Source organism: Gavialis gangeticus, unplaced genomic scaffold (assembly GCF_001723915.1).
Source record: "Gavialis gangeticus isolate Ggan-Ray unplaced genomic scaffold, GavGan_comp1, whole genome shotgun sequence".
NCBI lineage: Eukaryota > Metazoa > Chordata > Crocodylia > Gavialidae > Gavialis > Gavialis gangeticus.
In genome coordinates, this window is record NW_017729029.1 from 540877 (window position 1) to 554207 (window position 13331).

Sequence of the window (13331 nt, forward strand, 5' to 3'; positions counted from 1 at the left end):
AAAGTGCCTGAGTTGAGAATACAACCCAAGGCTCCTACCCCACTGCTTTAAGCATCTGGACACGGTCTCCTCTTGAAGAAGCAACTAGAAGCCTGGAATAAAAATGTCCTCATCGACTATCCCACCCTGCAGGTCAGACTATGTACTGGAGCTGGGGACAGCAAGGGATACGGTGATGTGCTGGGTTGCTCAAGTGAGAGAGACACTTGGAAGGAACAGCGAAGCGTGTCCATCTGGGCTCCAGACTTGCTCAGGTGGGCGCAGACTGTGCTCATTGCTGCTAATTCACCGGCTTCCCCTGAGGAACAAAACTACCACAAGTGGGTTGGTCTACAGGGAGATCCCAGCAACACTCCCTCCCACCTCTCCCCCCCCTCCGCCCAGGAGGCTGTCCTAGATTTTTCCCTTTCCCTCAGCTGTACTTATACCTCAGAAGCCGGGCAGCTTTGCAACAAGGAAGAGTCTGAAGACACAGAGCAAGACTTAGCTAACATGATAACCTGGCGTGTCCCCAGGCTATTCCGACCCTTGCTAAATGGACTTAACATAGGCAAAGCTCAGCCCTGCAAAGTAGCTGAGCACAACCAGGCACCTGCCCTGCTCCAGCCAGAGCGAAGCTTCAGCTCCACACACCGGCTTCATGACGTCCCAGGGGACCCCAAGTAAGTGGAAGGCAAAACTCCACCTCGCTGCTGACAAAACAGCCTTTCAGGAAGGGCTAGTCATGGGCTTCTAGCTCAGCCTGCTGAGATGCAGGGGTAGGGAAAAGACCCATGAGGAAATGATTAGTGAGGGAGTCTGCAGTGAACTGTGTGAACAGCTGCAGGACTGTGTGGTCTGTGTGGGATGTCTGGGCCAGATGTGTAGTTAGGGTATAGTTCCTGCTGTATGGACTCTTGCTACCTTCTTGGTGCTGTAAAGGGGAGAGCAGGGAGTTGGGTTTGAACGGGGAAGTGTCAGTATTGGGGGGGATGAGTCCAGCACATTCTGCTGGAAGCTCACGCCGTTGGGTTGGAGTGAGCGTGTGTTCACACAACAGCCCCAACAGGGACTGTGGTGCAGTGCACATGAGCTAGCTTCAAACGAGCAAGCTTGAGTCCCAGTCACTCAGGCCATGTGAGCATGGAGGTCAGCAGGTGCTGCAGGCTGCGTTGAGCTGTGCGCTGCCGCAGCTCCACTGCTGTTGGTTCGTGACCTAGTGAGCGTAATGGTACCCTGTGTACCAGACTTCATGCGACTGTCATCTCAGTCGGGGCATTGAGTTCCTTTCCTCATTTGCAGTGTGAGTTTAGTGCCTGCTTGGCAGCACTGGAGAATGAAAACCTCCTTTTATTCATAGACAATGCATGGCCAGCTTCCCTCTTCCTCTTCTGCCAACGTGCCTAACTCTGAGCTGGAAGGTGAGGGCAACTCACCCTTTGTGGTCCGGTTCTGGTTATTTATTTACATTGCAGTAGAGACCCCAGTGGAGATGAAGGCTCCATTGTGCTACCTTTTGTACAAACACAGCAACTCTCCCAAAAAAGCATATAGGTAAGACAAGCCATGCAATGAGTGGGAGGGGAAAGAGAGGCACAGAGGCCATGTCCAGATGTGTGCAGATGTTTGGTTCCCCAGGGACAGCTAACAAGGGTACATCTTGTGCTGCTGCTAGTTGTCCTCAGGGAATGCCCATACTACGCATGCTCTGGTGCGTGGCAGGTTACCTTGGGTGCGGTAAGGGAGGCTGGGGCTAGCGCACAGTTTCTGGTCCCAGCCGCCTTACCTGGGGTCCTTACCCCTTGTCGCTCCTGCAGCTGGAGTGTGGCTCCGGCCGGCCAGGCTCTGGTTTTGGGCTCCACATGTGCTGCCCCACTTTTTTTCTGTGCCCTTTTTTTTTGACCTGGGGATGTTACCAAGGTCACCCAGGAAGGCAGAGAGAAAACCTCATCTCCCGAGTCCCACTGAACTGGGTTGCCTCAGTTTATTTCTTGACCCCACAGTAGAGACCCCCAACCAAGTAGCTAATTCACACAAAGGTGGTGTCTTGTGTTGTGGAGACCTGATTCTTTTTGTAAAGTCTGGGGCCCATTTTCCAGTTCCCTTAATTTTACATTATCCCGCAGGCAGTTTAGATTTTGGCAGCTTGGGGAAAGACAAGAGCACATAGTGTGTCCTAAAAGTTTCAGATAGTGCTCTTCATTAAGCCTCTTTTTTGGAGTTGGTAGTAGGTTTTGAGAAACAGCAAACATCTCCTTGTGGTTTTATTCCTTTCCTTTAAGGATATGTCCTACCCGTAGCCTCACTCCACAGCCACATGAGGCAGTGCCACATGAGATCAAATTCTGGCCTTGCCCTTTACACCCAGCTCGTGAGGGAGAGAACACAGCAGAGGCTACCAGGCTTTGGGTGGAGGCCAGCAGCTCACGTCACGTTTGAGTGATGCTCCCCCTCTGAGGGCTGAGCAGGAGGTGGTGTTGAAACTTGTGACTCTTCTCTCTATGCAGGAACTAAGCCCTCAGGGCAAATAGACCTGTTCCATAATTAATAGCAGGAGCTGTTACACTACTGAAGTACAAATAGGAACAAATGTTAACTGTTTTTTCATTCAAATTTTTCATAGATGTTCTTACTATTCCCTTAAATTGCCTGTGCATCTTCAAGACTGCGCAGTCTTTCTATTAATGGTTCTCAGCATTTTCAGACTCAAGGCACCCCTTATTAGACTTAACGCACCCCTCGGAAAATAATAGCTTTTAGTTTTCACCAATTTTTCACTACAGAAATATAATGGAGCAATTCTTCAGTCCCAAAAAACTCATAGACCACAACAGGTCAGAATGGTTTTGACACTATGGATTCCTCTTTGAAATCTCTGGGTTTATGTAGTGAAGCATGTTTGCACACCTAACAGCTAACTTTGCATGGCAACCTCTGGCAGCCTTGAAAAGATCTCACGGCACCCCAGGGTGTCATGGTATCCCGGTTGAGAATCACAGCTTTACATCTTCTGAAGGGATCCTTCTTCCAGTTGGATGGAGTTTCTCTTTAACCAGCCAGGGGGCTACAGTTAAGCATGCTGTGTTGCACATTTATACTCAGGCTGGAGGCACTGTAGGACCAGAAGGCAGAAACTTCGGACAGGGATGCCTATTCCTGTCTCCAGTACTACACTACAAACCCTTTGCATTTCTAAGGCAGGGGAGCTCTTTGAGTGGAAGAACTTGAAGAACCCACCAGGACTGGGCGTTTTAGAGAGGCCCCCAGTTTCAGGCAGGGTTGTCTTTTAATAAGAAGCAAAAGCTGGGGGAAAGCCCAAGGCTCTCTGCCCAACTGTACAAGGTAAAAACCTTTTCCCTCTGTTCTATGCAGAATCCGGGCCCATCGCCAGATTCCAGCAATCATTTGGAGATTACAGGGAACAGCAAACATGTCCTTGACTTAACTGCTTAAAAATGTGTGTTAAAGCAGACGCAAGTGGACTGGGGAAGATTAGATGCTGTGAATCAAAACTGATTTCTCTCTATTAGAGAAGGACCTCAGAGATCAGACTCTACCTCACTGTAGTTTGCCCACTAAACCCAAACACTTTTTTTTTACAGAAGCAAAGAACAAATGAGCCTGGAGGAGGATTGGGGGATTTCACTGGGTCCGAGTCTTTGAATGGTTTTGAAAGTGTTGAGCCAAGTTCTGCAAGTCTTCCTTGCAATAGGTAGTAAAAACATTGCCGTGATCTAGGCACTTTCCAAACACAGTCCTTTTTCCAATAATCTTGCCATCTATGGTGAAGTGGGCAGGTCAAGAGAGAGGATAACAGCACATAATAAGTACATAATGCAGCTGCACCATGACTAGGGTGGCCATCATAGAGGACAGTCGGGTTGTCCTCTATTGGTACAAAACCAGACACCTTTATGTCCTCCATTTTTCTCTTGAAGAGAAAAATGGAGGACATAAAGGCATCAGGTTTCATATCAATAGAGGACAGAGTAGCAGAAAACTGGAATGCCCTCTATGATTGGCCACCCTCACTGTGACTGCAGGCAACACAGAAGAAACAAGAGTGTTAAATATGAGCGGGGAGGAACCTTGTCAATTTGCTCACGATGCTCATATCAGACAGCATGGACTGCACCAGAAAAGGTATGGGGTGACGGTGAGGCTGAAAAAAGGGGGAACAAGGCTGCGAATACTAGCTGAGCGGAGGGGGGCCACAGAGGTGGGGGACAAAGAGACTGAGGTAAGCAGCGATTTCTGTGTCAGCAAGGGGAGAAGAATCAAATGCAGAGAGCTACTGTGTGGCTGAGGTCTACTTCAAGTCTTTCCCTCTAGTTCTGATGGGAACTCTTTTATCTGAGAGTTAAGGAGTTTCCCTTAAGGAAAGGATAATGTGTTCAGGATAATTTGGAAGAAAAGCATGCTCCTTTGGGTAAAAGAAGGGGAATGTATAGAGCTTTCTAACAAGTGTGATATGGGTCAGGCTGTAGTCCACTAAGAGGCTTATGACATGCCCAGAAAAAAGAGCCCAGCCAACTAAACAGAAAACATAATAGATCCCTTTATCTGACCTTAGAGAAAGGAGTTGTACTGATAAGCCTGTTTAGTGGGGCTTGGAACAGTCACTATCAATTGTTTTTCTGTTTAATTGGCTTATTGCTTACAAAATTCTTTCCAGAAATACTTTTTAAGGCAACACTCTCTTGCATATGACCTTATAAAATGATAATAAAAAAATTAGAGGCGCATTCTCCCCTAGTTATCTATTTTACAAAGTCTGAGATTTCCTGCAAGGATCAATCATTTTGGATGCTCAAGTTTTGAGATACACAGCTTGAAGCATCTGGAAAAGACCTTCAGAAAGTGCTGCGTATCTGCTCTGTGAATCAGGCCCATTTAAAGTGTCTCAATCTGGGCGCTGAAAATCACTCCAGAAAATCCCAGTTATAGATTTTGTTTGGGGAGCAAAGGCTGTTTTACCAAACATAATACAGAGATTCTGCCAGGATTTGAAACAGAAGATTTGAATTTTCTTTTAGCTAACCGTTCCCAGCAGTGCTGGGATCCAAACACAGCAGCCCTGAGAGTGAAACTGATGAGAATAGAACGTGAAACTGACCAGTCTAGTTCTACTGTCCAGATTGTATGAGATGACTAAAATAGACAGCATAAATACAGTAGTTTTTAAAGAGCTGATGATCAGGATTTGGAAGTTTCTACTATTGCAGGTTATAGATGGAATCCATGTGACCAGATGTCAAGTAAAAAGACACCAGTCAATTTAGAGAGAGATTGTGGCAGTGGTACAATGTTGATTACTGCTACTTATCACAGAATATAGATCGGATAAAATACAATAATGATGACTGCCTCACAGGAGCAGGGGTAAATTCATCAGCCAGCTTGGCTGCCGTCTTCCTATAGAGGCATTTTCTCAGGTGTATTTTCTTACCTCCTTCTGCAACATTGATCTGGGTTCATGCATTTTAACTAGATGTGTATATATCTTGCATCTTCTATCTTTTATAATTGAGAATATGAGAGGGTAATGAGTAATGTTTAACCTTGGTGCTTTTTCTCTTCTCTATTTCAGCACTCTCTATTAAAAGCAAATCAATGGAAGTCTCTGTATGCCAGGAAGAATTGATTTTCAGATCAGGTTTTCCTGAGATTGAATAGATTGAAAAGCTCTGTGAGCTGTTGCTTCTGCTTTTTCAGAGATCCTACCTAATTAACTATTCCCACTCTACTTGCTTCAGCTTTCCAAGAAAATGTGTATCATAAATTAATCAAAATGTAGTATAATATCCTTCTGGGTGGCTGCACTGGAAACTTCAAAGGGCTTGGTATAATTTAGGGTGTTTGATTTTTGCCTGCTTGTACTTGGGGGGCATATTGTTCAGAGGTCAGTAGACAATGCTATACTTTCCCAATGCATGGGGCATCATCAGATGTTTCCTTGTGCCTTGGGCTTCTGGGAATGTGGCCTTCTGCTGACTTGTACTCACATTAACTAAGCATCTCACTGCTAGAAACCGTGTTGCTTCCATCAGCCTTGTATAAGAGGGAAGTCAGGGGACTGCAGACTTGGCCTGTTCCCACTGCTAAACAAACTCCATTCTCAAGGTTGCAAATTCTTTTTCCTGTGCCAGAACTGGAAAAAAGCAAGGCCCCCTGCACCACTCAAGAATGTATCTGAAGCTGTGAATGGGTGATATACCTTTCCAGAGTGACCGGAGAGCAACTTGGAAGCTAAACGTAGAACACATGGGGGCAGGCTGACCAAACTGCTTTGAGCCCCATGGGTCTTTGGGTGAGCTCCTCATTCAGAAACAGCATGTACAAGGGTGTCACTATAGGCAGACTCCCTTGTTTTAAAAGGCTCTGAGAACTGATTTACATGTAGCCTGGGACAACGATGTTTTCAATTTGGCTGTGCAGTGGTTGATGGGAAATTAATTGGTGGGTCTCTTATTGGAAAGATGTCCCTAGTACAAACATCACCGATGGCCTTATTTGACTCTTTTATCTTTTCTGGCAGAGAGAACAAGGACTGAATGGGATATGGGAGCTGTTTCTTCCCTCTTCTCCTTAGCAGTGTCCCTGTCCTTTAGGTTAGTGGTGAGTGATACAGATAGAAAACTGTTCTGTGGATAACTAGAGGATTTAGATCTCCAGGGGGGTCAAGCCAAACCATGGATTGCCTTCAACAACAATGATTTAACTTCCCATGAATTCTCTACCTCGCACCTGGACAATACATCGTGTCCTGCTTTTGGACCCCTGGTGTGTAAAGTTTCCGATGCTTTATTTGAGCAGCCTGTGAAAGTCAAAGCATTCAGCAGCTGGTACATTTCCCTTGTACCCATTACTGGTCCACCAGACTGGACTATAGTTCTCTTGGGGGCAGACATCCTGGATGCCCAGTACTTTCTGCTTCTGTTCTGGTCAGAATCCCAATGCAAACTGTTCTTTTTCTATTGGTTACGGCAGTATTTTGCTTCTAGCAGGACCCTGGAAATGCAGAGACCTTTCTGAATATCCGCACCAATGTGTTTGCTTGTTGGGTTCTGTTTCAGTTTGGGGTAAGCTGTTTTACGTGGGCTGCCTGCTGGATACTGTGGTGTTTTCTAGCACTGAAGGATAGGGCTGTGCGAGGCTTTGGACCGTGCTTTGGATCTGGAGAAGTTTCAGACACTTTGGTGTCTGAAGCAGCATGTCTGGATGGAAGCGCTGGCTTTGTTAGGCTTTCCGAAGTGGTTCGGAGCTTCTGAAGCGCTTTGGAAAAGCTTTGGAGCTACTTCAGAGATCTGGCCAGAGGGTATAATGGGGAATCAATGAAATATCGATATCTTTGTTGTTTTTTGTCTGATTTAGGTGAAATATGCAGGGATGGTAGCCTGTGCCAAAGGCATGAAGCCTGCCAAGTTTCAAGAAGGTTAGTGCAGGGGTTCAGGGGAAACTGCACCCCAAATTCCTAAAAGCAAAACTCATGTCACATCTATGTGTTACAATATAGCAGGATGAAAACTGCCAGGGAGGCGGCCCCTGCTGAGGCCATGAAGCCTGCCAAGTTTCAAGAAGATCGGTGCAGGGGTTTGGGGGGAACTGCACCTCAAGATGCGGACAAGCAAAACTTGTGACATAGGTGACACTGTGTGTGTGTTAAGGTGCTTCAGGGTGAAAGCTGCAGGGATGGTGGCCCCTGCTGCGGCCATGAAGCCTGCCAGCTGTTGAGGAGATCAGTGCAGGGTTTTGGGTTCTGGGGCCCTGCACCTCCAGCTGCTGACAGACAAAACTGTGCCTGCCTTGGGGTGGGGAGGGGAGACACTGCTTCAGGCCTGGCTGCTAAGCTACTGTGTTACCAGTTACCAAGCAATCATGATTCACTCAGGTACCAGCTCAATACACAGTTAGTTGCTAGCTAATGTAACTAGTTAATTGGCAATAATTAACACCTACAAAACCACAGAGTAAGGAGAGGAAGGAATGAATACAGACAATCAACTGCCCCAAGCCAGAGACAGTCAGTCCCACAAGCACCCATGTCACGAGTTTTGCCTGTCAGCAGCTAGGGGTGCAGGGCCCCAGAACCCCCCCTGCACTGATCTCCTCGACAGCTGGCAGGCTTTGTGGCCTCAGCAGGGGCCACCATCCCTGCACCTTTCACCCTGAAGCGCCTTAACACACACACAGGGTCACCCATGTCACGAGTTTTGCTTGTCCGCAGCTTGAGGTACAGTTTCTCCCAAACCCCTGCACTTATCTCCTTGAAACTTGGCAGACTTTGTGATCTCACCAGGAGCTACCATCCTTGCAGTTTTCACTGCCCTGTGTTGTAACACATAGATGTGACATGAGTTTTGCTTTCAAGAATGTGGGGTACATTTCCCCCCAAACCCCTGCACTGATCTTCTTGAAACTTGGCAGACTTCATGCTCTCAGCAGAAGCTACCGCTCCTACAAGTGTCATCCAAAGAAGACAAAAAACAGCAAAGTAATAGATATTTCATTTATTCCCGTTATACCCTATGGCTGTATCTCCAAGGCGGCTCTGAAGTTTCGTAGCCACTTCATCTGGATCAAAGCGGGACCCTGGTCTGGAGCTCCGGGTTGGATCCCTGGCATCTGAAGCAGCCGGATCGAATAGCTGCTTACCTGCAGAGGCCTACTGAATGAGCTGCACAGTCTGGAGACTCAAAGTCTGGCTTTCCTATTGCAGTTGGGATACATACCACAATGCACCAGCTATTGAATAGTGACTATGACCCTGGCATATTTTAGGAGCTCCAAAATTGATGAAGCTTTACCTGGGAAACACACATGTATATCACAGCACCTCTGAATACTTCGTGCCATGGAACAGCTTGAAGGTCACAAGCATATGTTCTGGAGTTGCCTGCGGTTACAGACACCCCTTTACTTCATGGTCTGATGCCCAGAGCTCTCTGCGGCATCCCACTGTCACTTGCAGAGTTCCTTATCTATACCAAGTTCTTCTCATTTCCCTATTGGGGCTCTCTGTAGGAATCTGAGTAGGTCAAATGTGTGCAAAGGAGCATGGGTAGTTTAACATCCAGGAGAGGTCCGTTTCCATCTTCAAAGCAACCACAGCAGAGGCAGCTCCCAACGAATCCACCCCAGGTTTTATACCGTGCCTGCTGGGTTTTATTGCTCTTGTTATAAGAAGTTATGGGCAACCTGTACAGCTGGTTTCTGATGGACATTCTTGCAAAAATGGGTCTCAAGTTCCACTCAGGTTTCCAGCCAGAATAGGCACATTCAGTAGTGTTGGCCATGCTTCCTCTTCACCTAGAGTTTCTTAGGGCTAACTCCAGCCTTAGTGAAATTGGGCGCAACTTCCCTTCAAAAGAGCGAGAGCTGCATCCCGTTTACGCTAAGACCGAATTTGGTTCCTGATGCCTTATACTTAGCCTCCCAGTGACTTAGGACATGACAGAAGGGTGGGTTCAGCATGCATTTCAGGTTGAATGAACAAAGAATGGAAATGGAGCATTAGCAAATAATCCCCCTGGGAAAACAAGAAAGGAAGCAAATGACAAAAGCCCTTGTTGTACAGTCTTAATCTGATCTCTAGCTGCTTTGCTGTGTAGTACCCACACCTTGGTAGAGACAGGATTAACCCACAGTGAGCCACCACCTCTCCAGTAACAGCTGTAGCCAGCCAGCTCCATGAGTTGAAATCAGTGATACTCTCCCTTTGCAGGTGTGCTGGCTGCAGGTACAGGATGCAGGTACCAGATCCTACTTTCCTCCTCCTGACTCTGAACTCGACCCACACTGCACATCTACAGCATGGCTCTTCAGGACTTTTTCTCTCTATGCAGGCTTCTCACATGATGACTGTTTTGGATGATGTCAACAGTTGCCTCAGATGTGGAGGTAGATCAACTTTATTTGAACTCCTGTAATTTCTTTTACAGCTCTGCAGAGAGAGTGACAGTGCATTTTATAAACCGGGATGGAGAGAAACTCACAGCCATAGCCAAAGAAGGAGAGAGCTTGCTGGATGTGGTGGTGAATCAAAACTTGGGCATTGATGGCTTTGGTAGGTGCAATGCAGCGATAACATCCACCCTTGGGGTCTTACACAAATGTAGAATAACCAGTAGGCAGCTGGGACTGTAAGGGCATCTTTACACGTGCTCCAGGGTGGGGAGAACCCAGCCACAGAGCAGGGTTCTGGGTGTAATGATGAAATAGGATTTCTCTTGCTCTTTTGGTTGTCATCTGTTTTAAAATGTATCCACCTGGGGGCTAGGAATGCATCTATATACCCGAAAAGCAACCAGCTTTTCTGCCCCACAAACCTTACAGAGCATGAACATGTTGAGTGGAGCATGGGTTTCATACGGTTTCATACTCTTGGTATATTTAGAAGGCCAGAATGGCAGTGTCTTTGCAAGCTCATCAGAGCTGGCACCCCAATAGCCAGTATTAATGGAACTGTTTCTTTATTTGAATGCATGACACATCCATAATTGAAGTAATGTATCAACTCTGAAACCTCTCAGGGGATCCTCTCAGATACGAGGCACTAGGTTGGCAGCAAGTGTTCATCAGGGTAACTTCTTGGCTTCCTCTAGAATCTCTCCTGACCCGCTAGACCTGGGTATACCTAGAACCTCTTCTTCCCACGGTTCCTTACAAACATCTGTCTCATTCTCTTGCCTGTCTTTGATGTACGGTGCTCTTTACCTGCAGGTGCATGTGAAGGGACGTTAGCTTGTTCCACTTGTCACCTCATCTTTGAGAGGGATGACTTCCAGAAGCTGGATGCCATCTCAGATGAGGAAATGGATATGCTGGACCTGGCCTATGGGCTCAGTGACACGTAAGCACTCCTGCCTGTTGGAGCCAGCACTCAGAAACCTACCTGATTTGTGCTCTGGAATGGGAAAGTTCTGTTTAGCTCATCTTAGTTCTGTCTTAGTTCTCTCTCTTTATAAAGATAGGATGCCTGCCATTTGGTGGATGTGATTTATTTACTTTGAGTGGGTATTTAGAGAGTTTTCTCTGTGAAAAGTGCAGTCTCTGCCCACCAGCAGCTGGCCTGCTGTATGAACTCTGGGGATATGTAGAAAGGAGTGGACATTACCAGTGGGTTCTGAGGATGTTATTCTTCACTACATGAAATTCAGTCTCTGATGTCTGCTTTTCAGATCTCGCCTTGGGTGTCAGGTGTGTGTTAAGAAGTCGATGGATGGTCTGACTGTCCAGGTCCCCATGGAGGTATCTGACCTCAGGAGGCAGATGGAAGTGGGAAAGCAAAGTAAACAGTAACCAGTGTTGGTGCCTGCACTAAGGTCTTTTATCTAGGCTTGGTGGTGGAGATGATGTTTGCTGCTTTTCTGTTTTTAAGTGTGTTATATTTCATTAACTCAGTGGAGCCTTGTAACTAACTTTTCATTCACGCATGCAGACCTTGATTCAGCATTGATCCCTGTTCAGCAAAGCTCTTACTTAAACACCGCTTAACATTAGGAATTTAAGCACATGCTTAGAGTTATATACTGAATACAGATGTAATCAAGCATGTGCTTAAATGTTTTGCTGAACTGGGGCTGCAGCAAACATCTACTCCGCAGATGATTCTCCTCCTTGAAAGTTAAGGATATGCCACTTACAGTCAAAGTTGGGAATTTTTCTGAGCTGACTATTTAACTGTAGAGAGCTTTCCCAACTTGAAGAGGTATGACTGTGTGCTGATTGTCTTGATGAAATAGTTTGTTAGTTTGATTAATAGCAATGTATCAATAACCTTTAAGATTCTGTTATTTTATAAAGAAGTTGAACAATTTTTCCATAAACATGCTGTTATGCACTAATGTTACAAATTTCTCCAAATATCAGTTGCTTTCCTGATTACTGTAGCACCATTTATCTTGAAATAAAAGTCTAAATATCAGGTTTCTAGCCCAATGACATTCATTTTTCGGGTATCAGAGTAGTAGTTGAGACCGCAATAGAATTATTTTGGGGGCATAAATATGCAGTTGTCTTATCTATTTAACTTGTGACCCTCATTGGATTCTCCCTTGATGTTTGAGTGCGATTTCTAAACTAGCTGTCTTAGCTAGCCACATAGTTCAGTCTGTAACCCATTTTTTCTCATGCAAAATCCTGCTGTGGGATTTTTACAGATATCTTTCTCAGCAAAATGGATTTTGTTGAAAATGCACAATGCCTTTAGCCAGCAGTCCCAACATAACCCCTCCCCTGTGCTAAGTTGTTTAGTAACACCATAACATATTCATCCTCATTAGCTGATAAAAGGACCTATTTTCTTCTGCAATGTGGTATTTGATTGTGGAAGTGACTTTTGCAGGGCTTCTCTGGGGTCAAGAATTTAGCATTACTAAAAGAGAAACTGGCTGGACATGTCAATGGAAAAAGTGTTGTGATGGGGGACAAAAATTCCTGCTTTGGGTTAGAGGCCTAATGATTATGATTAGAGATTAAGATGAGACGCAGTTGATGGGCAGGGCAGTGTGGGTCTCATCTGCCAACTGCATGGTTTCTTGCTCTTTCCTGCAAAGTGTGTTGTGCCCGATATCTGCAATAAAGCTGCTTCTCCCCAACTCTGCGCAGTTAATCAAGCTTCACACCTGCAACCTAATCCCACAGAGTTCGTTTCAGATGCTTACCCCAGCCAGACCAGTTTAAATGTCTCAATTTTTGGAAGGTGTATGTGAAACAGGCTGGGGAACTTGTGGCCCTAGATGAGAAATACAACAGAAGTAGCCTTTCTTACCCTGAACTGCAAGGTTTGGCCTTGAAACCAGAGGCATTTATGGGAGGTAACAGAACAAAAACATTTCAGATTCTCAAAGAAGATCTCTGACTGATCTTATTTTAAATGAGCTGATGTTCCAATCCATCCTGTCTATATTAAGATAATTTGGTCTCTCAGCTATTTTTCTCTCTCATATGCCTCGTTCTTGCCCTGCATTTATAAAGATTACACTGTTCGTAGAAATGTGCTATGCCAGCCGGGAGTGTGGAAGGGGGAAGGGTCTTCTATGCAGCAACTTTTTTACAGAGAAGATGGTGTCCACAGGGGGATTTTTTTGTGCACTTACGTTAACGGTAAAATAGCCTATTTAACTGAAATGTTTCATGTGATGATGATTTCTAGACTTTGAATCAAGTTAAACACCACTAAGGAGAATACTGCTAATAACAGTCCTTTAGGTTTTACTCAGTTTGCTTTTTGCACTTTGCTGCCCAGTGAGGGAGGGAAGTACTACTGTTTTACAGATGGGAAATGGATGCACACAGAGGGTATTTGAAGGTCAACTTTAGCTGGCTTCACTAGTGGCTGGTCCTTTTTG

General features: G+C 45.7%; 1 protein-coding gene and 1 long non-coding RNA gene across 2 annotated transcripts in view; both read left to right on the forward strand.

Annotated features, from left to right (window-relative positions):
* LOC109300449 overlaps window positions 1-11906 on the forward strand; it is a 20488-nt gene extending 8582 nt beyond the window's left edge. The window contains exon 3 of the long non-coding RNA XR_002098236.1: window positions 11504-11906. This is a non-coding gene — a long non-coding RNA (uncharacterized LOC109300449). The remainder of the gene's footprint in view (window positions 1-11503) is intronic.
* On the forward strand, window positions 451-11709 carry LOC109300448 (adrenodoxin-like). Its single transcript, XM_019521085.1, has 4 exons — window positions 451-662; window positions 9921-10045; window positions 10702-10831; window positions 11160-11709. Exons 1-4 carry the CDS (start codon window positions 493-495, stop codon window positions 11278-11280), a joined length of 546 nt encoding a protein of 181 aa, XP_019376630.1. The 5' UTR covers window positions 451-492; the 3' UTR covers window positions 11281-11709.
* Window positions 11907-13331: the final 1425 nt, after the last annotated feature.

Coding starts and splice junctions, on each gene's coding strand:
- LOC109300448 (XM_019521085.1), top strand. CDS start 493: ATGATAACCTGGCGTGTCCCCAGGCTATTCCGACCCTTGCTAAATGGA. Junction 10,046..10,701: donor CTTGGGCATTGATGGCTTTG/GTAGGTGCAATG, acceptor CTTTACCTGCAG/GTGCATGTGAAGGGACGTTA. Junction 10,832..11,159: donor GCCTATGGGCTCAGTGACAC/GTAAGCACTCCT, acceptor TCTGCTTTTCAG/ATCTCGCCTTGGGTGTCAGG.